The 25,434-nt window shown below is 42.6% G+C and overlaps 3 protein-coding genes across 8 annotated transcripts in view; 2 read left to right on the forward strand and 1 right to left on the reverse strand.

The window, feature by feature from the left end:
- Window positions 1–11,565, forward strand: part of Npas2 (neuronal PAS domain protein 2) — a 189,872-nt gene extending 178,307 nt beyond the window's left edge. For 4 of the 5 annotated variants that reach the window (XM_008845876.3, XM_029569735.1, XM_029569736.1 and 1 more), the window contains 2 exons: window positions 7,763–7,937; window positions 10,201–11,564. In XM_008845876.3, coding sequence (XP_008844098.1) covers window positions 7,763–7,937; window positions 10,201–10,377 — 352 coding nt within the window. In that variant the 3' untranslated portion in view covers window positions 10,378–11,564. Of the gene's footprint in view, window positions 1–7,762; window positions 7,938–10,200 lie in introns of all 5 variants that reach the window. The other variant, XM_029569737.1, reaches the window with a different exon arrangement.
- Window positions 11,566–17,466: 5,901 nt separating this feature from the next.
- Rpl31 (ribosomal protein L31) lies at window positions 17,467–21,961 on the forward strand. 2 transcript variants are annotated; one of them, XM_008845879.2, is made up of 5 exons: window positions 17,467–17,592; window positions 17,900–18,006; window positions 20,159–20,284; window positions 21,328–21,440; window positions 21,896–21,961. In XM_008845879.2, the coding sequence occupies exons 2-5, from the start codon at window positions 17,900–17,902 to the stop codon at window positions 21,925–21,927; spliced, it is 378 nt and encodes a 125-aa protein (XP_008844101.1). In that variant the 5' UTR covers window positions 17,467–17,592; the 3' UTR covers window positions 21,928–21,961. The 2 variants fall into 2 exon arrangements, with proteins under 2 accessions (XP_008844101.1, XP_029425593.1); XM_029569733.1 differs by lacking the exon at window positions 17,467–17,592 and adding an exon at window positions 17,793–17,811 and having other exon boundaries at window positions 21,896–21,960.
- Window positions 21,962–22,729: 768 nt separating this feature from the next.
- Window positions 22,730–25,434, reverse strand: part of Tbc1d8 (TBC1 domain family member 8) — a 107,891-nt gene continuing 105,186 nt past the window's right edge. The window contains exon 20 of the mRNA XM_008845880.3: window positions 22,730–23,709. Within this exon, the coding sequence (XP_008844102.1) occupies window positions 23,257–23,709 (453 nt within the window). The 3' untranslated portion in view covers window positions 22,730–23,256. The remainder of the gene's footprint in view (window positions 23,710–25,434) is intronic.

Genomic DNA, 25,434 nt, shown 5'->3' on the forward strand with positions numbered 1-25,434 from the left:
CTCCTTGGTTAGGTTTATATCTAGGCTTTTTTTTGGGGGGGTTCTTTTTGAGACAGGGTCTCCCTGTAGCCCCAGGTGTCCTGGAACTCACTAGGTAGACCAGGCTGGCCTCAAACTCACAGAGATCCACCTGCCTCTGCCTCCCCAGTGCTGGGATTAAAGGCGTGCACCACCATACCTAGCCCATCTAGGCATTTTTCTAATACTGGTATGAATGGAATTTTTCCTGATTTCTAAGTTATTGATACATATAAAATATGATTATTTTTTATATATTGATTTTTGTGCCTGTTAATTTGCTGAAAGTACCAGATCTAAGTTTTCTGGTGGAATCTGTACAGTCTTTGAAGTATAGGTCATGTCATCTGCATATAAAGGTAATTTGGCTTCTTTTCCTATTTGCATCCATTTTGTTTCTTTCTCATCTTATTTCTCCAGCAAGACTCTAAGCACTATATTGAGTACAAGTATTGAAACTGGGCACCCTTGTCTCATTCCTGATTTTAGAAGAAATTCTTTCCATTCTTCCCCATTTAGTATAATGTTGGCTATAGGGTTTTTCATGTCTTTTATTACATTAATGTGTGATCCTTCTACACTGAGTTTCTTTATGAAGAAATATTTCATTCATAAAGGAACGTTGAACTTTCTCAAATGTTTTTTCTGTATTTATTATGAAGATCACATGATTTCTGTCCTTAAGTATGTTTATATGCTATATTACATTTATTGATTCATATCTGTTGATCTATTCATGGTTATGGCATATGATCTACTTAATGTGTTCTTGAGTTCACATTGAAAGAGTTTTATTGAGAATATTCACATCTATGTCAGGGCAATTGATCTATACTTCGTTTTGTTTTGGGTGTGTGTGTGTGTGGCAGGGGGCTGTCTGTCCATATCTGGTTTGAGTATCAAGGTAACACTAGCTTCATAGAATGAGTTTGGTAGTTCTTTATATTTTATGGAACAGTTTGAGGAGCTTGATGTTAGTTCTTCTTTAACGGCTTGGTAAAATTCTGGAGTGAATCCACCTGGTCCTGGAGCTTTTCGTTGTTATTACTATTTTAATTTTGTAGATTGTTGTTGCTCTATTTATATACTCTTGCTTTAATTTTGATAGGTCATATGTGTCTAGGAATTTATTAATTTCTTCTAGTTTTTCCAGTTCTTTGGAATATAAGTTTTCAAAGTATCCCCTAATAATCCTCTGTATTTCACTGGAATCTGTCATTACATATTTGTTTTATCTCTAATTTGATTAATTTTGATCTTCTCTTTCTTTCACTTAGTTTGGGGTTTATTGTCCTGTTAATCATATCAAATCAACTTTTTGTTAGATTAATTCTACAGTCTTGAATGTTCCATTTTATAAATGTCTTCCCTGATCTTTATTCTCTCTTTTCCACCTAATGCTTTGGGTTTAGCTTATTCTTGTTTTTCTAAGACCTTGAGGCACATTATTGGGTTATTTACCTGAGCTCTCTCTTGCTTTTTAATGTCAGTACTCATAGCTATAGACTTTCCTCTTAAAACTGTCGTACCTGTAGACCAAAGACTTTGGTAAGCTGTGATTTCATTCTCACTTGATTTTAGGGATTTTTCAGTTTCCTCCCCCTTTTTATCAATGACCCCACTGATCATTCAAGAGTATATTGTTCAGTCTCCAAATATTTGTGTAGTTTCTGTAGCTTCTCTCACTACTGATTTCTAGTTTTATTCTACTATGATCTTAAAAGATATAAGAAATTATTCCAATTATTTTGTATTTATTAAGACTTGTTTTATGACCTAGAATGTGTTCTATTTTAGAGAAAGTTCCATGAGTTGCTGAGACTATAATACCATATATGCTGGATGGGATATTCTGTGGATACCTGTTGAGTCCATTTGATCTATGGTGTATTTAACTGTGGACTTTCTTTGCTGGTTTTTAGTTTGAATGATCTGTCTAAAAATGAAGGTAAGATATCGGAATCACCTAGTATTATTGTATCAGGACATATCTGACCTTGAATGTCCACTAGTGTTTGTTTTATGAATTTGAGAGTCATAATATTATATGTATATATAATATTATGTCTTCTTAATGAATTGCTCCTTCATTGATATATAGTGACCTTCTTTATTTCTTCTCATTTTGATTTGAAATCTATCCACTATCAGAATAGCTGCACCAGCTTGTTTTCAGCTTCCATACATTCAAGACTAACTGCCATCTTTTGACACACAGTCTGTTGGTATCTTTGCTAGTGAGGTGTATTTCCTGGAAGCAATAGCAAGATGGCTCAAACCTTTTAATCGAATCAATCTGCATCTCTTTGTTTGTGGTGAGTTGAGGGCATTTAAAGTCATTATTGAGAAATGTTTACTAATTCCTGGAATTTTCTTGGTTGTTTGGATTATTGTTTGTTGTTTTCTTTCTTCCCTGATAGTACTAAGGGTTTGCTGATTTACTGTGTTGGACATGATGGAGCCCTACCTACCTCTCCTTTATTCATCTGTTTCTCTTATAAAATTTATTCTTTTTTCTGCTGAAGACTGTCTTTCTTCCTCCTTTGTGCATAGTATTCCTTTAGTGTTTTCTGCAGTGAATGATGGCATAACGGTTGTGATGGTTAGCTTTAATTATCAACTAAATCAGTTGGGAAAATAGTCTCTCAATGAGGGATTGTCTACATAGGGTTGGCCTGTGGGCATGTCCATGGGAAATCGTCTTAATTGAATTAATTCCGATTGTGGGTGGCACCATTCCTTAGGCAGGGGGTCCTGAACTGTAGAAGGGTGAGGAAATCCAGATGAGCACAAGCCAGCAAACAACTAAGCCTACACACATTCTTCTCTCTGTGCTCTTGTCCATGGATGTTATGTGACTAAGCTGTTTCAGGCTCCTGCCACTGTGACTTCCCAGTGTGATGGACCCTATATGATGGACCATAGCCTGGGACTGTAAGCCAAATAAACCCCTTCTCCCCTCAGCTTATTTTTATCAGAGTATTTTATGACAGCAACAGAAATTAAACTATGGCAGTGGTCATGAACCACCTTAGTTTGTGATTACCTTGAAACGTCCTTATTTGCCCATCAATTTAAAAAGATAGCTTTGCTGATATAGGAATCTTGGTTGATAGTTACTTAGTTTCAAGGCTTGAAATATATTATTCCATGCTTTTCTGCCTTTTAGGGGTCACAATGAGAGGTGAGATTTTCTGATATAAGTTTTTCCATTACACTTTTAACATTGTCTCTTTGCTTTGTACTTTTAATATCTTGACTATATTATGTCATGGAGAGGTTCTTTTCTAGTCATTTATATTTGTGGTTCTCAATGACTCTTTTGTTTGTATGTCTATTTCTTTGTCTGGATTTGGGAGTTTTTCTGCTATAACTTCGTTAACTAGATCCCCTAGGCCTTTAGTTTTTATGTCAGCTCCTATCTCATGGATTCTTAGGTTTGGTCTTCTAATTGTATGCCAGAGCTCATGGACGTTGTGACTATGCTTGTTTTGATTTTCTTTACTGAAGCTTGGATGTAGTATTCTCCCAACCATGTCCTCCATCCCTGACATGCTCTCTTCTACTTGCTCTAGTGTATTGGTGATACATTCCATAGTGCTTACTTGAGTCACTGAGTTCTTCATTTCCAACATTTCCCATTTTTTTTCAAAATCTCAATCTCCTGGCTGAACTTTTCTCCCATATTGCTGAGTTTGGGTTTACTGTTTTTTTCCCTTTGTGCTGCTGAGTTTCCTGTCCGGATCTTGAGTTGAGTTCATCTGCTTGTTTTATCTTCTCTGAAGTCATTTATTTTCACTTTTACCAGTCAACATTTGGAATCTTCACCCACCGTTTTACTTATTTATTTAAGATGCTCTCAGATCTTTCAATTCAGTAGGATCTGTCTATGCATCTTCCAAACCTCCTGAGCTGTGGTCATGCTGCTGGAAGATTGCAGCAGTTGAGGAGTTACTGCTCTTTGAAAAAAAGTCATGTTGTCCTGCTTCTTCATGTTTCCTGAGTTTCCGTGCTGTGGTTTGTGCATCTGTTGGTCTGCACATGTCTTGTGGTTGTATTTGGAGATATTCTTACAGAGCAGCCCACTCTTAAGGCCCAGTACTACTAGGAGAGGAGAAAACACACTATTGCGAGAGCAACATCATCAATCTACAGAAAATATTGAAACACACTTAAAATCAGTTAATCCTGTTAATACATCTCCAACAGCTATAACACAGAAAAATGACAAAACTAATGGAGAGTGTTTTGTGATGCTAAAAATTATTTAAGGGAAATTTGGAAATACCAAATCAATGAGATGAAAGAAGGAGGCAGGGCAGGAGAGAAATGCAGAGAAGGTTAGGGACTGGAGAGATGACTCAATGGTTAAGAGCACAGACCTCTCTCACAAAGGATGCGGGTTCAAATCCCAGCACCCACATGGTGGCTCACAACCATCTGTAACTCCAGTTCTAGGGGATCTGACACCCTCTTCTGACCTCTAAGGGCATTGCATGATATGGGTGCATTTACATACATGCAGGCACTACACTCATACACATAAAATAAAAATAAGTATCTTTTTAAAAAACAGAGAAGCAAGGTTAACGCCGGGTGTGGTGGTGCACAGCTTTGATCCCAGCACTGGGGAGGCAGAGGCAGGTGGATCTCTGTGAGTTTGAGGCCAGCCTGGTCTACATAGCAAGTTCCAGGACAGCTGGAGCTACAGGGAGCCCCTGTCTCAAAAAAACACACACACACACAAACAAAAAAAAAAAAAAAAAAGAAAAAACAGAGAAGCAAGGTTAAATAAAAGAAAGGAAAAAGAAGAGCGGTAGAAAAGAACGTTAAGGAGGGGAAGAAAGATTATAAAAATAAGATTGAAGAAAAATGCAAAAAGAAAAATTGATTTCCCAATAATGAGAAAGTTTGAACACATAGTTAAATAAATGTAAGAAAGGCAATAAAAACATAAGACCTGGGACTGGAGAGATGGCTCAGTGGTTAAGAGCACTGGCTGTTCTTGTAGAGAACCCAGACTTGATTCCCAGCACCCACATGGTGGCTAACAACCATCTGTAACTCCAGTTCCAAGGGATCCAATGCCCTTTTCTGACCTCCAAGGCATTGCACGACACAGGTGCACTTACATGTAGGCAATACACTTATACGCATAAAATAAAAAATAATAAATAAAATATTTTTAAAAATAAGAGCACTTAAAAAGCAATAAGGTAAAATGAAAATACTGTAAGTAGGAAGAAAGAGCAGAAACACAGGGAGAACAGAAAAAGAAGAAAAAAAGGAAATAAAGAGTTGGCCTAAAATAAAAAAAGAATGTGTAAACAAAATTAAATCGATGTATGAAGGGCAATAAAAAATAAAAACATAAGCTGGGTGTGGTAGCACACACCTCTAATCCCAGCACTCGGGAGGCAGAGGCAGGAGGATCTCTGTGAGTTCAAGGCCAGCCTGGTCTACATAGTAGGTTCCAGGCCAGCTTGGGCTAAAGGGAGACTGCATCAAAAAGACCAAAAATAAAAAATAAAAATAAATAAGTAAATAAATAAAAACATAAAAGATTTTTTAAATATGATAAATTAAAAATACCATTAAATTTGTAGTAAAAAAGAAAAACCAGAACTCTTAAAACACAAAGAGGAGAGGGGAGGAGTGGGATGACTGTTGAAACGGCTTCTTTCTGGATCCTCAAAAGTTGGAAACTGCCAATTATGTAGGGGGAGGGGTGTCTTTCGTGTGGCTTGTGCTATTCCTGAGCTTTATTGGACAAGGGTCCAGTGTCCACTGAGACTGTCCTCATTTTAGCAGCTTCTCTTCTCTGAGCAGCAGGGACTTCTGTTGTCTACACTTAGCTTTGCATCCCCCTAAGCCCTCCCAGATTTCACCCTCCATGGCCACTGTTCTCTAGCTGGGAGGTGTCTCTCAAGTACACTGAGAATTAGGAAAGCAACCACAGTGCCAAGATCTGTACAGGTGTCTGTACTTTTCAAAGGCCCTAAGCACTGATCATCCTGCTGAAGGCAGATGTCAAATATTACACTGAATCTGCAGAGCTCTTGAACTCCACAGCAGTGAATGGCAAAGAGGTGGCTCCAGAGATTGATCCCTGTACTGACTTCAGATTCCGGCTGTTAAACTCCGGAGTTATTCTCAGTATATAAGGTCTGCTCCCAGGTGGCCTCCATGCACTTCACTGCCTGAGGGGAGCCTCCCATTTGTGTTTTTCAGCTTAGCGGCATCCAGCCTCTCCTGTTCCCGTTTGCTTCCGGGTCCATTTCTCACCCTGGGGCTGTGGCAGGTTAAATTCGGGCTCCATGACTTGTGGATTTCCCTTGTTCTCAGGCCTCCAGGGTTACCTCAGTTTTAAACTATATGTTCCCTCTCAAGATGGCACCTGGCCACTGCCATCTGAGTCACACAAAGTAGCAAGATTGGATTCCTCTTGGCTACTGATGGACCCCTTGGAGGAATAACTGTCTCACCAAACCTTGTAACTGCATTTGTGACCTGTGAGAGCTGTGGGCTTGTCCTGAGGGTAGAACTTTCAGTCTCCTTTCACCAGAGCCATCTCAGTTACCTTTTGGAAGGCAGCCGTGATCACCCCTATACCCCCAATGCTAGATTACCTTTTTGATGAGGCATCTGCTCCCCCTCCCACTGCCAGGGAGCCACGTGGCTGGAGCTGTGCTCAGCTTGGTTTACCTTTCACTGTATCAGCCATCTTTTCCTCCACACATGCCACTGTTCTGTCACTATCTTTATGAATTTCCAAAGCTCTTCCTCTCTGTCTTTGGGACAGTCTAATTTTTTCTTTTCTGACTCTTCTTCACCTAGTTACACCGAAGCAGATTGTTGTCTGCCATCTTACCCAGAAGTCCTATGTTTAATTTTTTGAGGGACCTCCACAATGGTTTTCACAGTGGTCGTACCATTTTACATTACACCAGCAGTACACGGGACTTTCAGTTATTCCACATCCTTACTAACAAGTGCTATTTTCTGGAATATATACCTATACACATACACATATACACACAGTGTCTTATAGGTTCATTTATGTTATAGCATGTGTCAAAAATTACATTCATTGGGCTGGAGAGATGGCTCAGCAGTTAAGAGCACTGGCTGCTCTTGCAGAAGACCTAGGTTTGAATCCCAGTGCCTACATGATAGCTAACACCAGTTCTAGGGGAGCCAAAGCCCTCTTCTATCCTCCATGGCATTGCACAACATGGATGCACTTGCATACATACATGCAATGCGCATAGACATAAAATAAAAAGAAAAAATTAAAAATATATATACATATATGTTCATCATCATGATGGGTGTGAAGTGAGAACTCATTTCAGTTTTGATTCACTTCTCCTTGTTGATGTGTAACCAGCATCTTTTCATGAGTTTATTGGCCATTTGTATCTTTTCATTGGGAGGAAAGGTCTACTCAAGCCATTTGCCCATTGCTTTGATTGGGTTGTTTGGGTATTCGTGGGATGGTGGTGGTAGAGCTGCAGGTGTTATTTATATATTCTGGCTATCAGTTCCTTGTCAGATCTAAGATTGGCAAAGCTTTTCTCCCATGCCATGTTACTCTCCCCTCTGTAGACAGCACCCTTTGATGTAGAGTTTTGATGAAGTCTCCCAGACCCATTTTCTTCTATCATTGTCAGTGCTTTTGCTTTTATGGCAATACTGATTTCTTAGAGCATCTTTTCTCTCCCTCCCACATAAAACTAAACAGGTATGCACAGAGCCAGCCCGTGTTTCCAAGTCCAGACTCGCACCCCGCCAGCAGCAGTGCCTCAACCCCTGTCTTGCTGATGGGACAGGCGGTGCTTCACCCCAGCTTCCCCACCTCCCAGCCTTCCCCCCTACAGCCGGCGCAGGCCCAGCAGCAGCCACCACACTACCTGCAGGTGAGTGGCAGGGCCCAAGGGACTCATGTGGGCCAAATTCCACATTCCACATGAGCATCTGCAAGGCCTTTTCCTCCCTTGCTTATGAGGTTGTTCTGTCCCTAGTAGAGAGAAAAGCCTCAGAAAGATTCATATTTGGTTTACTAATGATTTTTAATGTACAGTATGGACATTAAAGGTCAGCTGTTATGCTTCATATGGTTGTGTGCTGAAATGTCCAATTTTAAGTAATTTTTTTTTAACCACTAAGCCAGCTCTTCAGCCTCTGCTCTCCCAAAAGACCTGAGTTTCGTTCCCAGTACCCACTTTGGGTGGCTTAAAAATGCCTGTAACTCCAGTTCCAGAGATCAGACACTGTCTTCTAGCCTCTGCACACACTCACATCCATGTGGCATACACAGACATACACACACGTACACATAAATTAAAATATAAATAAATCTTGAAGGTAATTTTTACCCATTTTCATCTTTATATAATACTTTTACAACAAAGATCAAACATTAATGACTATTTTTGTTATACTTCTTAGTTATCATCTTATGTAAGTATAAATTGAAATGCAATGCCAGGCGTGGTGGCACATGCCTTTAATCCCAGCACTCGGGAGGCAGAGGCAGGCAGATATCTGTGAGTTCAAGGCCAGCCTGGTCTACATAGTGAGTTCCAGGTCAGCTGAGACTACAGGGCGACCCTGTCTCAAAAAAAAAAAAAAATGAAATGCAACTAAAGATCCATCAAACTGCTTTAAGAACTATAGGAATTTGTGAAATGAGGGCTTGACATGAAAATTCAGAGCACATTTACATTGCAAACACTATTCAGAGGGCAAAAATTACTTCAAGAACTTGACAAACACACTAGGAAGAAGGGTGGGTTCCACTGGTCTAGGGGTTCATATGGGAGCAATGTGCTTTCTGAGGCTCTCAGAGGGCTTTGTGCCCCCTTTTACATGCCCAGGGCACCCTCCTACCTCATCCTGCAGCCTGCTCTGTGAGGCTTCCCCTAGTAAGTGAAGCCCATCCACTCTGCTTGGCATTTTCAAGGCCAGAAGACACCATGCAATAGCTGAGACATCTTGAGGACTGTGGGATAGACCCACAGACAGCCATCCTTAAAGGTCTAGGATGAAGGTTGATTCCAAAGTTGCTAAACATTTGTGGTAATAATTTTCAAATCTCTGACTGTGTGCACAGTGATAGTGGGTGTCAACTCTAACGGCTTTATCTTGTCAGTTCTTAGAACACAAAAGTGACTTGGCATGGAAAACAACGAGGCAAGAAGGCAGGGGTATGTGGGGAACTGGAAAGGTCTCCATGTATTTCTTCAACAGCTGTAGTTTGCAAGTACCTAGACCATCCAGGGTGCAAAGTAAAGATGCGAAGAGCTCTTTGTGCTCTTCCATGCCTTTAGGATCCCAGCGTACATGTGCTCAGACTCTGGTAGTGCAAAGAGGGAACACTGGAACAGGAAGAAATTCCAGGAGAAAGGTTCGGAGGCATCTCCTGCAGAGCCCAACACATCCAGGAAATCCTGGAGTGTGGGTCAAGGATTGGGGATAAAGGGTGTTTGAGCAGACAACCCAGTATAAAGCTATGGAAAGGTATACTGAGAAGCCTCAAAAGTGTGTTGGGGGGCACCGGGTGACTTGGAGAGGGACATGTATCTATAGACAAGAGTGGAAAATGAGACTAAAGCTTCCAAAGTCAGACCTACTGGTTGAAACTTTTGCACTTCCAATCATGGTATTTCCTACTGGGTTCTGTCAAGTGGCAGTATTTGAAGTAATTACAGGACCAGGGACCTACTGTAAGAGTCAAGTGTGTGTGTGTGTGTGTGTGTGTGTGTGTGTGCGCGCGCGCGCGCGCAGATTCTGCCCTACCACTATCTACATGAGCCTCGGGCTCTACTATCCACAAACATACAGGACATATGTAGATCATGTGTTCTTTATAAGAACACATACCTGCAGCCTCAGCGCTAGGTCCGTCCGTGGCCCAGAGAGAGCACTCCCCAGCCACCCCCAGTGTGGCCCAAGTAGTCTCAGATAGCTTGGCTTCTCCCGACCTGGGAGAGCCTAAGGTGGCCTTCCAGTCCTTCACAGCCCCCAGAGCCACCACACAAACACTGCCCAGCCATCTGAGGAGGGGAGTCCCAGAATCTGCAGCAGTCCCGCTCCCCCCCCCCAACACCCACAAGGGTATTGAAGTGACCAGTCACAGAAACTGTTCCAGAGTCCTTTTTCTTTTCTTTCCTGGTCCAGGCGCCAACCCCTCTGCACAGTGAACAGCCAGATTCGCTCCTTCTCTCCACCTTCTCCCAACAGCCAGGGACCCTGGGCTATGTGACCACCCAGCCCGTGCAGCCGCAGCCTCCACGACCCTCCCGCAGGGTCAGCAGGCTGTCTGAGTCCTCCGGCCTCCAGCAGCCACCCCGATAGTGCCGGGTAGTGGAGTCGGGATACAATCAGCTTTAACCAATGGAAGAGGGCTGGCCGCAGGAGATGGAAAGAGGATTCGCACTGAACCCTTGGCTTTGGCGCACACTATAAACATTTCAGAACTCCGAGTTGTGACATGTCTGGTGCGGGCACAGTGGGAAAAAGAACTTGTTATACTGGCCATAATTCCTTTGCCCTGAGGTTCTCGGCCACCCTCTACAGCCATACCAGACAGAAACCAAGTGCCCCATGTGGGCATCGTTTCTGAGTCTTTCTGCAGAGGTGGCATCCCTCGCAGCCTTCAGGAGAGAGTGTGCCATGTACCCTATGGACTGATGCTGGTACCAAGCCCTAGCTGGCCTTCGCACTCTAGATTGGCTTTCTTTCGCAGTCAAGGACTGAATTAGGAGTCTTTAGAGAGAGAGAATAAAGAGATTATTTTTCATTATTTTTAAATGTTTTTTTTTTAATTTGCACAGCTGCACAGGGGAACTAACTTAGGCACTTTCTGTTTTTAAAACAATAAGGTCTCATGGCTTCATTTGGAGCCCACAGTAACAAAACAGCCCACCAGTCAGATAGGGAAGCTGGCCGTTCATCGAGCGCAGATCTACATCCTTGGCCTAAACCCTAATGAAATGAAGTCTTTTACACCATGTCCTACTGGTGGTGACTTTCCTTCCTAAACACAACACTGGATTATTGCCATTGATGTCACTGATGGTAACTACAAAAGTGAACTCGAAGCAAAGCACAATCTTGCAGTTGTTCCAGAATTCTCTAGAGACCTCTAAGATTATGAGGGAAGAGGTTTCACTAGCAAGGTACTGGGAAGTTTGTAGTCTCCTAGGAAACCCCATCATGTGCTGGCCCTCTGAGCGAGGGCTCTCCATCTTTCTACATATCTTTCCTGATAATTCCAAGGACTGGATTTTCCTTTTCAAAATGCACTTTGCTTTTTTTGTATGTTTTGTTATGTTGAGATGTTTCTAAAGAAAAGATTTTATGTAATTATAAGACAAAGTGTAGTGAATTGTACAGCTGTTGTAATAATGACCTATTTCTATATAAAATAAAATTGTACGGATTATGTGTAAATTATTTTGTATCTGAGACACCAGTTCCTTTCCCAAATATAAAAGTATAAAAGTTTCCTGTGTTTTCCTGTGAGTGAACATTTTGTAATAAATTAACAAATTTGTACAATTTCCTTCGTCCCTTGTTGTACGTCCATGCATACACCTTTTTACTGGGAAACATTTTTTTTAATTTTAAGATATTTTAAGGGAAATCAAAGATTTGGAAACAGTGTTGTTAGCTTCCAATTACTGTGACAAATAAGTGAGGCAACTTAAAAGGAGGAAAGGAAGGCCGGAGAGACGATGGCTCAGTGGTTAAGAGCATGCGCTGCTCTTGCCGAGGACTGAGCTTGGTCCTTAGCACCCACATGGCAGCTCAAAACTGTCTCTAACTCCAGCTCCAAGGGATCTGACACCTTCTTCTGACTTCTGCAGGCTTCTAGGTTCTTGCTGTCTTATTCAAAGAACTGAAGGAGCACACACAAATAGCAAAGTAGCAAGCGGTCTTATTCAAAAACAAAAATACACAATAGATACAGTACAAGGGAATCCAAAGGCCCTGGGTTACTGCATAAGGAAAAGCTTCCTTTTTGGGGTCCAGGAGGAGGAGGAGTCAGTTTCCAAGTGTGGGGTGTGGGTAATTTTGTGTTTCTGTTGACAGATTTGGATTGTGTAAGACTGTTCGCTGTCCATGTCCTTTCCCATAACACATCTGATTTTAATCATATGCATATCCAACCATGCATAGGCACAGGATGGGAAATGGGATTTTTTTCCTAAAAGTTCACTCAGTGAACATGGGTTGCCTTGCTGTACATGCACATAAAGCCAGTCCAGGCTGGGTCAACTCATAACCTCTAGTCCGAGGATATTTCAGGATGTGTCTGACCACAGAAAGGGAGTTACCACAGGTTGTTAGGGAGTTACTGGGAATTATAGGGCAGGTTGACTGGCTGCTTTGGAGAGAGGTACTGATAGCTCCATGCAGATGGGGCTTCCAGGCTTCTAAGCTTTTCCTGAAAACTACCTGGCTCACTAACACACTGTGTTTGGGGACCATCAGGATATCTCTTTTTCCAAAAGTGCTGACTGCATGGAGCTACATTCTCTTCGCTGCTCCACTGCTATAGCTCTCTCCTTTCACCCTTTTCTGTAAAATGACAGCTTTTCTCAGTCCTATAGTTAGGATCAATCTTGGGTACAATAAGCAGGTACTACAGAAATGTATCCAAATGGCATTTTTTAAATGGTGATTTCATTATTTTTATTGGTACAACCATTACTGTCACAAAGGTGAACCACTGAGTCCTTGTAAAGTGCTTGGCGCCCTACATGTTTACATGCGTTACACTACTTAATGGTTTGGAACAAAAAGTATTCTCAGAATCTTTCATCACAGGTCGACACTGATCATGAATCTGTTGGGAATGGCCTGGGCACCACTTGCACACCCTGTGCACAGCACAAGCTCTATTTCTTGAGCTGAGGGGAAGTGGAGCCTTTCCTCCCATGCAAACATGCGGACATCTGGGTACGCCCCCAGCTGAACATCCAAGACCACAACACTTAAACATGATGCTTATGCTCTACAAAAGCAGCTGATGGTGTGGTTGGTGTAAATAACCTGACTATAGCATCCACTAGATGTCAGTCATTGGATCAAGAGTTGAATGGTTTGTGATGAAACTGTAAATTTTTTTTTATTCCTAAAAATTTAATGTGTCTAATGTCATAGTAAAACTGTTGAGTAAAAAAGGACAGAATCAAAATTCTTCCTGCCTTTTATGTTGGAAATTAGTTTACTATCTACAGTACTGAATACATTTCATTGGCGATGAGACTAGCTAACGAAGGACCCTTAATGTGTCCTGTTTGCTCTTCATTTCTCATGGAACAGAAGCTGACATTTTTGCATAAAAATTCAATGTTATGAATTGGAGGAAAATAGTGAGCTCTACAGGACCATCCCTTCAATATGGTGCTATCATCACAGCTCTGGGACAGCCTCAATTGAAGGGCCTCCTCCTCAACTTGAAATCTAGATTGATCATTGGAATAATGAATGTGTTTCTATTATGAGATGAATGTGACTGATTAATGGCCTTGATTAGGTATCTTACCTTGGTCTTAAAATTTGTTATCTGTTTTCTTCATTGTATGTGTTTATTAATACCAGTAAAAACAGATTATCACACATCTTCCATAAAATGATTGTGATAGAAATGTCACTTAGTGTATACAATGATGCACCACCTGCAGCAAACATATTGGGGTATTACATCATTCTAAGTGCAGTACAGGGTAGCTGAGTTCAAGTCCAACTTGATTGATGTGGGCTCCCATAAAAGCTCATGGCATTTTTTTATTCTCGTGTCCTCTTCCTCAGAAAAAGGTAAAGCCAAAATACTTTGTGTTCACTGGAAACATTTACTTTGAAGGAATGACCATTTGGGGGTCATTTTTGAGACAGTGTTTCCCTGTAGCCCCACCTGGCCTGAAAGTCGATATATATAGACCAAGCTGGTCTCGATCTCACAGAGATCCACCTGCCTTTGCCTCCCTAGTGCTGGAATTAAAGGAGTGTGCCGCCACACCTGGCTCAAACCCCATTTTTAAAACAAAAAGTCCATATGAAACTAGACTACCTAGTTTTTTAATTTAATGTTTTCTAAGGCTTAGAGATCTGGTTTTTCTATAAAAGCATTCATAGTTTAATTGTATCCATATTATAAATTGGCTGTTAGACTCCTAAGTGGAGCACCGTTTTTTAATGGACACAGTGGATCCATTATCCTGAGATTGTCTGGCTGGAGCCATTAAAAGAGGGTGGAGGATGTCATGTTCCTAATTTAATTTAGCTCTGCCTAAATCTTACACATGTTCAGAATTTGGGGAAACTCAAAAACCCTTGTATTGTGTAATATTTCTCTAAATCCACCACACCATGGGAATTTTAATCACTGAGATTTTCATTCACTAAATTGTCCTCATCAAAAGTCCATTTTGCAACCCCATCCTTGTTCCAGAAAAACCACGACCTCGCTATTTGGAAAACTATAACGTCTTGAGAAAAAAGGTGTCTTGGCTCAAGAGACATGACTAGGGTATACTTAGTTTAAGATCTTGCAAAGTAACTAAAAAACATAGCATCTTCTGTGTCTGAAAACTAATGGTCATCAAATTAATTATAAAATGTCATTTTTATAGGCAACATATTGACCAACTTTTTTTTTCAGACAAGTTTTCACTATTAGAACAGGCTGGTCTGGAACTCACAGAGATCCACCTGCCTTTGGGATTGAATACATAGACCACTATACCCAGCTACATTGACCAACTATTAAGCAGTTCTCAGCCACAACACTTTTCATTCTTGCCAAAATGTTCTGGCAAATTTTGACTGATATAAAATGGCTTCAATTTCTTATCATAGTGTATAGATGCAGCCTCAAGATCTCAAAGTCAGTCACAAATATCCTGCAATCATATCTAATTTGCAACCACCAGAGAAATGCTGTTAGTGGTCTTTTGGACAGGCTCACATAAACTTTATGTTATGCAAATAAATAGCTTTGTTTTTCTCCAGAAAAAGCTAACCAGAAATGGGTGAAGTTGTTTTAGGATTTTTTCTTAATCATTATTGGGCATATCTATTGACTCCTTAAATTATTCATGTTTTACTTTTAGCATGAAGTCAGAAACTTATAGTCTTTTATAAACTCACTTTTTCTAATTAACTATTCCTACTATATTTATGCTCAAATCAGTATGGCCTGGCAAGTAAGAGCTTGCTTCTTTATTTGATATTTATTTATTTATTTATTTTTCCAGATTTATTTCTTACATATCAGGGTCATGGGCTAGCTTGAGGGTTTTTTGGGTTTGTTTTTTTTTTCCCCCTCAAAGCATGGAATCAACCACCCTCCTAATTTTCTTTTTACTTTAAAAAAAAAAAAAGAGTAAAGATTAAAGTCTGGATGAGACTGAAAACTGGTGTTGGATAAAGTGTTGTTTCAGCTCCTGTTGGCTCATTCTGTTGAGGTAGAGTTGAAAGCATACACAGCCATGAAATGCATAATGATGGCAGTCACTGATGAACAGTGTGGACAAAGTAGGCTAAACCACTCAGATGTGTACACACTATAACGTTTAACAATGATGAATTTGCTCAGTGGCACATCTCTCAGAATATATCCTGTTAACAATAGACTCACAACTGTCTTTCAAAGTCATGATTTTGCCTGTGTAACAGATCATGGTATGTTATTCTACCTATCTAATGTGAGTTTTGTCAATTACTATCTTCCTCCTAAATTGCCATCCCAGGTAAAGTCACTTATGAACTACTGATTTTCATTTTGGATACTGTCTGCAACATTTCTCACCTTTTGGGTCCACTATAGCTGCCTTACTTAGGGTCCCACCTCAGTTGTGTCATAGCAGCAGCATCCTTACCAATCTTCCAGGCCAATCCCTTTGGAGCCTTTCACCAGGCTTCTTCCCTTTTTTGTGGTGGACGGTTACTAGGGATCAAATTCCCCTTCATATGTTAGGAAAGTGCTCTATTACTGAGCTATATCCTAAAACTTTTTGTCTGTTTTTTTTGTTGTTTATTGATTTTATTTTTGTGTATTTCATACAGAACCTCTCTCTCTCTCTCTCTCTCTCTCTCTCTCTGACAAGATCTCATTGTGTAGCCAAGGCTGCCTTCTATGTACCACAGGGTAGCCTCCACCTTAAACCTTCTATATTCCTGCCTTAGCCTCCTAAGTGCACCACACCTGGCTTCCTTTAAAAATTTTTTGAATGACTCTGCTTGAGAAGTTACATTGGAATGTCCTGGAGCTCAGCCCAGAATGGCAGTGCCAAAAGAGGGTCCCCCCCACCCCCAGTTCTTAGTGGCTTGTACCCCACTAAGAGAACTAGAATGTCCACTTCTTTCCTGCTAGCACCACGGGGAAGCTTTCAGATCTTGTGAAGTGTGTCTAGCACAAGCCCAAAACACAAACCAAAGAAATATCATTAGGCTAAAATAATCATAGTAATCCCATTTGTTTTTGGCAGGTATGTGGTCTCCCAGCTTAATTATGAGAGTACCAGTTCTAGGTAAAGATAAGAAAGACCTTGGGGGCTTCCCACCTTTGTCTCTCCATTCCTTCCCTCCCCCCCTCCTCCTCCTCTTTCTCCTCCCCCCCCTCTCTTTCTCTCTCTCCTTCCTAACTTTTTGTTTGTTCTCAGACAGAGTCTAGGTCCTCTTAGCCTGGAACAGGTACATAGCCCAGAGATCCACCTACCACTGCCTCCAGAGTGCTGGGATCAAAGGCATGCGCCACAAAGCCTGGCCTCTCTATTTTTTGAGATAGGGTCTCAAGTGGCTCAGGCTGGCCACAAAGTATGTAGTCAAGAATGACCTCGAACTCCTGATCCTCCTGGCTTCCACCGCTCAAGTGCTGGGATCAGGGCCATGCATCAACACATTCTGTTAAGTCTTTGTTTTCTTACGAGATGCTAGCAGAGCTAGCCTGTGCACTCCCAGCTCTTGTCTTTGTAGAAACCTCGACGTACAGTTTCCCTCCGCTAAAGGATGCAGAGTCCCGGGTACCTGTTGAGACCATGGAGCCTCTGCCTGCCTCTCTCTCTCCTTGAGATCCTGCAACTTCTATCCACTGCTTGAACTCCTATTTGTAGGCTGAGGATTTGCCTGGGTCCGGGGAATCCTCCCATGAAAGTACCTGGCCTTTATATGGTCCTTTTAGACTGGCAAAATAAATAAGCTCTTTAGTGGTGACCCTATCTCAGTCATTCCTGAATCATCAGCCAGGCACATCACTTAGAGATTCAGTAGATGTTGACTGAATCAGTGAGTGAACAGAAAACGAGAAGGCGGGTTCCATTCCGCAACAAAGCAGCAGCAGCCGGAAGAAGGTACAACTGCCCTCGGGTAGAGGCCTCGGCCCCGCCCAGGCCCGGCCAGGCCCCGCCCACAACCCCACTCAGCCCTCCCCTGAGCGCTACACATGTGTCTCAGTCTCGCCTCTCTAGCCCCGCCTCCGGTAACCCGGAAGTTGTATTTGCAAACGCAGCTTTCCCTCCCACAATCCTTTGCGCCCTTCCTTTCCAACTTGGGCCTGGCGGAGTGAGTATGGGTTATGGGATCCCGACTCCGGAATCCGGCTCCATCCTCCTCGGGCACGGGGCCCGGCCGGTGCGACGGGTTGTGTTTCGAGCCGCTGGAGGCGCAGTGTCCCGGGACCATGGGGCCTGCGCTGACTAAAGGCTCCCGGGCCCCAGGGCGGACAGCGGCGGGGCTCCTGGGGTCGCAGGGGTTCCGGGTCCGGGCGTCTGAGCGGCGCGGGTGCGTGGGGTGCCCGGGCCAGACTCCTAGAGGGGAACTTGGGCTTCTCCCACTGCCTGCTTAGAGCCTCCCTGTCGCCTGCATTTAGATGGCTCCCGCAAAGAAGGGTGGCGAGAAGAAGAAGGGCCGTTCCGCCATCAACGAGGTGGTGACCCGGGAATACACCATCAACATTCACAAGCGCATCCATGGAGTGTGAGTATCGGGCGGCTTTGGGGCTCGCGAGCCCAGTTCCTGCGTCTGCCTGTTAATCTCGGAGCTTGCCCAGTTGCTTAGAGGTTACGTGGTCTAGAAATCACGCGGCTTTTTCAGTCTTGTTGCGTGTAAACCTCCCTTTAAAGTGTGTAGGGTGTGGAGTTTATTGCACAACATAGTACCTAGAAATGTGAGATTTTGTGTGATTGAACACTTCCAGAGGCGATTTTGGAAAGTTTGTTGATAAGACGAGAATATTCCACTCTGGCTTTATTAATTAATATGGAAAGCAAAAATGAGCCCAGAATGTGAAATGGGATTATTTTTGTCCTCACTCGTACAGATACTAGTACTAGTAGAGATGTAATACTGGACCGAAGATGCTGGCGAGGAGCGTAGGTCACCAGAGTTACAGGGAGATGTGTAGTGGGGGCCCGTGGCTGTTCGCGTTTGTAAGATGTACTAACCTTGTACGCGGTGTTCAACTCTTGGGCTTGCTAACTTGCCGGTGGTGCTTACTAGTGATAATGGGTACCAAATCTCTTAGGTACGGATTTTGGTTTCCGAGGTTAGGGTCTCACTGTGTATCCAGACTGGCCTTAAACTTGCCACATAGACCAGGCTAGCTTCAATCTTCACCTGCCTTTACTTCCCAAGTACTGGGTTTAAAGGTGTGTGGCACCATGGCAATGTGCTGTTTTTAATAGCAAAATGTTTTATATAGTGAAATATTCAAACATCAACTTGTGGAAAATAATTTCTGGGACTTGCCTGGGCAGTGATGGGACAAATTTTGCCAGAGATTTAGATGGGTGACAGCATTTTGTGTTATTTGGGGTCCTCTGGTGGTTCTGGACCTTAAATCTGTTGATGTCTGTAAGGATGGGAGTTCCATCCTGTTTCAGGCATATTGAGTGAGCTTAATTGTTGGGCACTGTTCTGAACTCTGTAGATAGGCAAAAAAGTACAGACCTGTCGTCCTAGTTTACTAGTAATCTTAGTCTCTGCTTGGTCGGAAATGATTGGCGTTTGGGCCTTTGAAATAGTTTCCATAGTCATCTTTCCTGCATCTACTTAATATGGAGGTGTGGTGTTACAGGTTTTAAGCAGCCAACTGCTATTCGAGGTCTCTGCTTGAGTAAACAAGTACCTCAGGTTTGATGTGTTCTAAACTTGGCTTTCTCTCTCAACTTTCCTTTTCATTCATTGGTGTAGTTCAGCCAGTGCTCTTACCTTCTGATTAGGTCCACAGTCTGACCAGTTGGCTGTCCCATTGTTTCTCAACAGAAGTGGTAACAGCAACAGCCCCAAATCCTCTCTTCACATTCCTAGCTTAGGTTAGATGCCAAAGAGCAGTGGGTCTCCGTTGCCTTTGGACCTTGGGCCTGGTATCCCCGTGACTGTCTTCTGGCTTATCTTTCTTGGTAGTATATTGGTACCATCTGGTAGGTCATTTGCATAAGTTATGTGAGCAACAACAGTTTTATCTGTTAGAGCAACTGATTTTTTTTTCCATCTTTTTGGGGGTTTTGTTTGGCTTTTTGCGATCGCCTTGCCTCTGCCTCCCAAGTGCTGGGATTAAAGGTACACACCCCCACCCTGCTTTTTCTACCCCCTTTTATACTAGATAGTAATATGTGAAGCCAGTCTGTTTGGCTGGTGAGGGGACCACAGAGGGAGCAGTCCTGTGTTTTCGGGTTGTGCAACCCTTACTGGATTTTTTTTCAGCCTGTAAGTTTTAGGGTTTGAGGGAGGAACTTGCTGTGTTACCAGTTTGGCTTCAAACTTGAAATCTTGTCCAGCCTCCAGTATGGAGATTATAAGCATGCCCCATGGCACCATGTGTTTTTTTGTTCATTTAACTGAAGGCACAAACTCTAAATGAAGTGTCTGCTTTTGGTGCCTGACACCTACCTAGAGCTCCACAGAATGTTGAGAGAAAAGTCTACCGTGACAAATCTCTTGGGAAATCAGGGCACTTTGCATTTGATCACAGTTACCCAGGGTTTGTTTGGCCCTAGTACTAATAATGCTAGTTTCACAATGGTGAAAAAAAAGATTGTTTCTGCCTGGTTTTGGGTTTCATTTTAATGGAACCAGGACATGCCATGTGTATGTTAAATACAATGATATTCTTCTATTTGAACCTTAGGGGTTTTAAGAAACGTGCCCCTCGGGCACTCAAAGAAATCCGGAAATTCGCCATGAAGGAGATGGGAACTCCAGATGTGCGCATTGATACCAGGCTCAACAAAGCTGTCTGGGCCAAAGGAATAAGGTACTTTGGCTAGAAAGTAACAGTGACACTTAAGTGTCTCCTTTGGGACAGTCCCTATGATAAATTTGATAGTTTGATTACTGTGTGTGGAAGTATAAAGAAAATACTGGGGGTGGCTCTGGGTGAGCTAGCATCCTTAACTGAGGTAGACAGCAGTGTGAGGGATAAGGAGACACTGCATAGAGCACAGGCTTGGGACCTGGTAAAAGTGAGTGAGATAAGTACCTGGAAGCCCACCAAGAAAGCAGTGGTTCCAGGGCCGGGTCTGCTGACTAGCCCTCCCCTAGAACATATCTTTTTCTGCTGTTGGTGGTAGGAGATAGTCAAATATCCTATGAATCATGGGACAGTTCTCACAAAGGCTGATCCCCTTAAATGTTCATAGTGCTGGGGTTGGGAAGTCCTATAAAGTGGAGTAGGTGATTTGTACTGGGAAGGACACACACCCAGTGTTGTGGTAGAGACCAGCTACAGGAAAGGTGATGGTATGGTGTCGACTGATTCTGAAGGAGGTTGAAGATGCTGCACCTGGGTAGTACTTAGTCTTGTGATTGTTGCAGTGGGCTAGCATGAAGGGATACGGGACAGGAGAGGCATCTAGTAAACAGGTGCGGTGCCTACCTTGAGGTGAGTGGAACGGTGTCACAAGAACCAAGGGAGGGCCTAAGTACTCAGCACATCCTACAGTAAGTAAAGGAAAAGATAAATCCACTACACTGCTGTTTGATAGAATGAGAGGACTTTGAGAGTGCCTTTAAATTAACGGAAATCTCCCGTGGCAAGACTTTCCTGCTAACAGACAAGTCCAAACACTTGGGCCCATTTTCTGCTTAGGAATAATTGGGTGGTTATCAACTGATGGCTCCCTTACCATGTCTTCAGAGAGCATCCTGGGGTGGCAGCATTTAATTCATTCACTGAGTATATTTTCCAGAACAGGTAAAGGCTGATGTGATCAGAGCATTAGAAACAAGATGTGTGGGTGCAGCATGGGGCTATTTTCTAAAAGGAGCATTGACCTAAATGGAGCATCTTTTTATTAGGAATGTTCCATATCGTATCCGTGTTCGTTTGTCCAGAAAACGTAATGAGGATGAGGATTCACCAAACAAGCTGTATACTTTGGTAACCTATGTCCCTGTTACCACGTTCAAAAGTAAGTTTCATCCCATTCCACAAAGATGAGATAATTATTGCAGAAAATTTTCTTATTTTATATGCATGTAATGCCTGCAGAAGCCAGAAAAGGGCATCTGACCCTCTGGAACTAGAGTCCAGACAGTTACTGCCATGTGGGTGCTGGGAACAGAACCCGTGTCTTATGAAAGCAGCCAGCACTCTTAACGTTTAACGTCTGAGCCATCTCTCTAGACCCTGTTAGCCTTTGTTTCACCCTTTCTTTTTGTTCATCAAATATTATGTACCTGGTAACTTCAGCAGAAGGCCAAGTGGCAGGCATAATTAATTACTAAACCATTATTAAATTGCAAAATAGAGGGATTTCTGGAGGGTTGCATAGAGGACACAAAATTTGACCATGTTTATAGATTGTCTAGAAGAGCCTTTGGGGGTGTTGTGGTGGACATTGACTAGCGGTCTCTTCTCTTGCAGATCTACAGACAGTCAATGTGGATGAGAACTAACTGCTGAGACTCAAATAAAGTTATAAAACTGCCCTCAGGGTTTGGCTTTCTGGTTGCAGTTAAGTGTTTCTAGGGTAAAAACAGTTTCCAAGCTGTGGGTGTGTCTGTATATAAGCCCATGATGCTTACTCAAAACAGTTAAGTAGATTCAACTTAAGTAGATTGAGCCATTATTTTGGGTGATTGGGAGATGAGTTATGGACATTCCAGATGTAGGATAATAGCATTTTCCAATGGCCCCTGTGTAGAGTTGTCATTTTGTGCTTTGACATGTTTTATAGACCTGCGGGGCTGTATCCTAGTTATGGGAGCTTAAGGTTACAAGGTAAAGGTTTCTTGAAGTTATAACCAGACATTTAAATTCAGGGTTTTTAAAAAACGAGTATGAGTGTGTGGCTTGTATGTAAGTATGCCCATGAACATCAGAAGGCATTGGATCCCGTGGAACTGGAGTTAGGGATGGTTGTTAACCTGAGCCATCACTCCAGCTTAAAGCAAGGTTTGTGTTGGGTTTTTATTTCTGCACATACGTGGTCATGTGTGGTGGTCAAGGCACAGCTTGCAGATGGTCACTGTTTTCTTGTAGGTCCCAGGCTTATCCATAGCGCTTTTAACCTTCTGAGCTGTCCTGGCCCCGAACGTGAGTCATTAGTGTTTACAGCAATGATATGTGTTGGATCCTTCCATACATAAATAGTTCTTCACAAGCCAAAATTGGGGACTACCTAGGCCACAAACATGGCAGGGGAGAGTCCAGCCTGGCAGTTTCCTGGAATAGCCTACACCCTAAAATAGCACAAGGTAATACAAAAAAAAAGTTTTATTAAAAACCTTGGAGGCCAACATTGAAAGCATGGTTTATACACATTTTGGTAGGACATACAAAGTGAATAGAACCAAATATATTAAAATGGTTTCAATTACCAGCATTGAAACAAAATTAGTGCAAAAAAAAGCTCTGAGATCTCGAAAGTGAGCTTGATTCTTGACTGCTCCCATTTTCAGTGAAAAGACAACCTGGGCTGTTGTTGCCTCATTTACCTGTTCTGCCAAAGAACAAGGTCGTACTACGGTCACAGTAAAAGCCTATTCCAACAAACCTGGTAGAAGTCAGTCACAGTGTCGAGAGCATTCTACCACTGACTGTCCAAATGACAGTTCTCTTAAGGAATAAATAATGTGTAAAAGTTGCATCAGTTCTTCAGCCACAGGTATGTGAGGTTGCTTAGCAAAATGACCACTTGTAAGGGTTCCTGTTTTTAGATTGAGTTCAGATAGTGCCAGGTCGCCCATCTGTGCTTTGGTGTGTGCGCCCCAGAAAACTACATGCTACAGCTGATTGAGCTTGAGCTCAGGCTGTGATTGGCGGCTCATTTCCAAAGCCTTGAGGCTGTACTGATTAAGCTTGGCATTTTCAAGTTTGGATTTAATGTTGAGTGGCTTTTCAAAGAAGTTTACCAGTGATTGCTCAGTAAGAAGTGACGCTAAGATATGTTCCAGGGAGACAGTCCAGTCGCCTTCTACTGCCTCAGGAAAAGCCCGAGGATCCTGGGGAGTCTTGCCAGTCTCTGCAAAAACCGAGTCCTGCTCAGGAGAAGGAGCCGAGGCCTGCAGCTCCTCGCATTCCTGGGAGCAGCTTCCTGAGCTGCTGCTTCGCTGCCCCACTTCCCCAATCTGCAGTAGTAGAGTGGTTACTGTAGCAATGGCTTGATACAGGTCATTTTCTTCTGGATCTTCGTGGAACATACTGTACAAGGTCTTACAGAACTGGATAAATTCCCTCTAGAGTGGGGGAAAAAGTCCATATATAACTAGGACAGAAGTGTAATTTTATACTTTTAAGAAAAACACTATTTTACCTTTTCAGTGTTTTAACCTAGATTCTATAACTTGATCTTGCCCCACCAACAAAATTAGCAGGTGTGTTACTGCCTGGTGCACATACTGCTAATGCAGAATATGATGCTGTTTTTTGGTTTTCGGGTTTTTTGGTCTTTTTGAGGCAGAGTCTCCCTGTAGCCCCAGCTGTCCTGGAACACACTATGTAGACCAGGCTGGCCTTGAACTCACAGAGATCCGCCTGCCTCTTCCCGAGTGCTGGGATTAAAAGGGTGTGCCACTACGCCCAGCAAGAAGGCAGTTTTAAACTTCATTTTGAAAGTACTTTTTACCAGGGGTTTCAGTGTATACTTGGAAATGCGCTGCTTCTGTGAGTTATAATGTCAGCTCACAGGATGATGATAGTCTTTAACCCAGTATAGACAACTGCAGGAATATTTAGCAATTGAAAATAAAAAACTGAAAAGTATGAGACTCATCAGATAGGAATGCCATGTAGGAGTTGGAGAAATAAAAATTTTCTCAAGTGTTACTGAAATTGAGAATGTAGGTAGCTTGAGAGACTTCAGATGGGACTCAGTTCCAGGATGAAAACAGAGAAGAAATGTCTGGACATGACCACATCTGGGATCGAGCCTGCCTGTCCCAGTGGCAGTCATGATGTTGTAGGGACTCTGGTCCCCTTTCTCAGCCTATTCGTTGAGGGGTGCCAGTGCTAAAGCAGTGGCATTTATAAGAAATTTGGTTCAGTGCAGAAAGTTCATGTTAAGAAGGGAGCAGGCATGCAGATGCTCTCTAGCTGAGGGCTTCAACCTTAGAAAAAGGCAATCCTGAAGAAAATGCATTTGGCAGAGACTGGTTTGGTTGCAAGATAAACATTCCAGAACTGTCAGGTGTTTTAATTCTGGTTTGGTGGTGGTGACTAAAGAAACCAGTACTGACAGCTCTGGGTGACAGAATTTGACTTCCGTGCATGCAAAAGATAAAATGAAAATCTGAAAGTAACTCCCAAGTAGACAGCATTTTTTGGTCACAAAAGGCCTAGGATATGGCTAAGTGACAAAACCTGTCTAAGGCCCTGGGCTTAGTTCCTAATGCATAAAATAAAATGGCAAAATACTCCCATTCTTCGGCGTGAGGACCTAAGCAGACCTTCAGCACCCACGTAGAAGCTGGGAGCAGTTGTAGGCACTCCTTGTTTCCCCAGCGCTCTGGAAAGGAGGGAGACAGGATCTCTGGAATCTACTGACTACCCACCTGCCTAGTGAGCTCCAGGTTCAGTGAGACTAAAGGGAGTAGTGCATAGAGGGATGGAGGAAGGCACCTGCTGTCCTCTGTGGCCTTCCTGTGCAACTGTACATCTGCCCTTGTTTACACCACAATCCTGAAAACTAGTACATAATATCAAAAATCACTGAAGTTCTCTGATAAAGGATCATTGCTAACTTTTAAGCCTACATTTCTCAAGCACTGACAGAGACTCTTAATCTAACTTGTAATCAAATCCTTTTAATCACAGTGTGACACTTTCCTCTCAGGAGTTACAAGATCTTGGAGTTAGAGGTGAAGAGGTGGGCAGAAACAGGCTCATCGCTGAGTTCTAGATCAACCTGATCTACATAGCAAGTTCTAGGCCAGTCAGGACTACACAGTAAGACACTGTCTCAA

Source organism: Nannospalax galili, unplaced genomic scaffold (genome assembly GCF_000622305.1).
Source record: "Nannospalax galili isolate Female #2095 unplaced genomic scaffold, S.galili_v1.0 scaffold182, whole genome shotgun sequence".
NCBI lineage: Eukaryota > Metazoa > Chordata > Mammalia > Rodentia > Spalacidae > Nannospalax > Nannospalax galili.

What these genes read in the sequence shown, in the direction of transcription:
- Rpl31 (XM_008845879.2), top strand. Translation starts at nt 17,900, where the DNA reads ATGGCTCCCGCAAAGAAGGGTGGCGAGAAGAAGAAGGGCCGTTCCGCC. An exon ending in CACAAGCGCATCCATGGAGT is followed by an intron (nt 18,007 to 20,158) that starts GTGAGTATCGGG and finishes TTTGAACCTTAG; the next exon opens with GGGTTTTAAGAAACGTGCCC. An exon ending in GTCTGGGCCAAAGGAATAAG is followed by an intron (nt 20,285 to 21,327) that starts GTACTTTGGCTA and finishes TCTTTTTATTAG; the next exon opens with GAATGTTCCATATCGTATCC.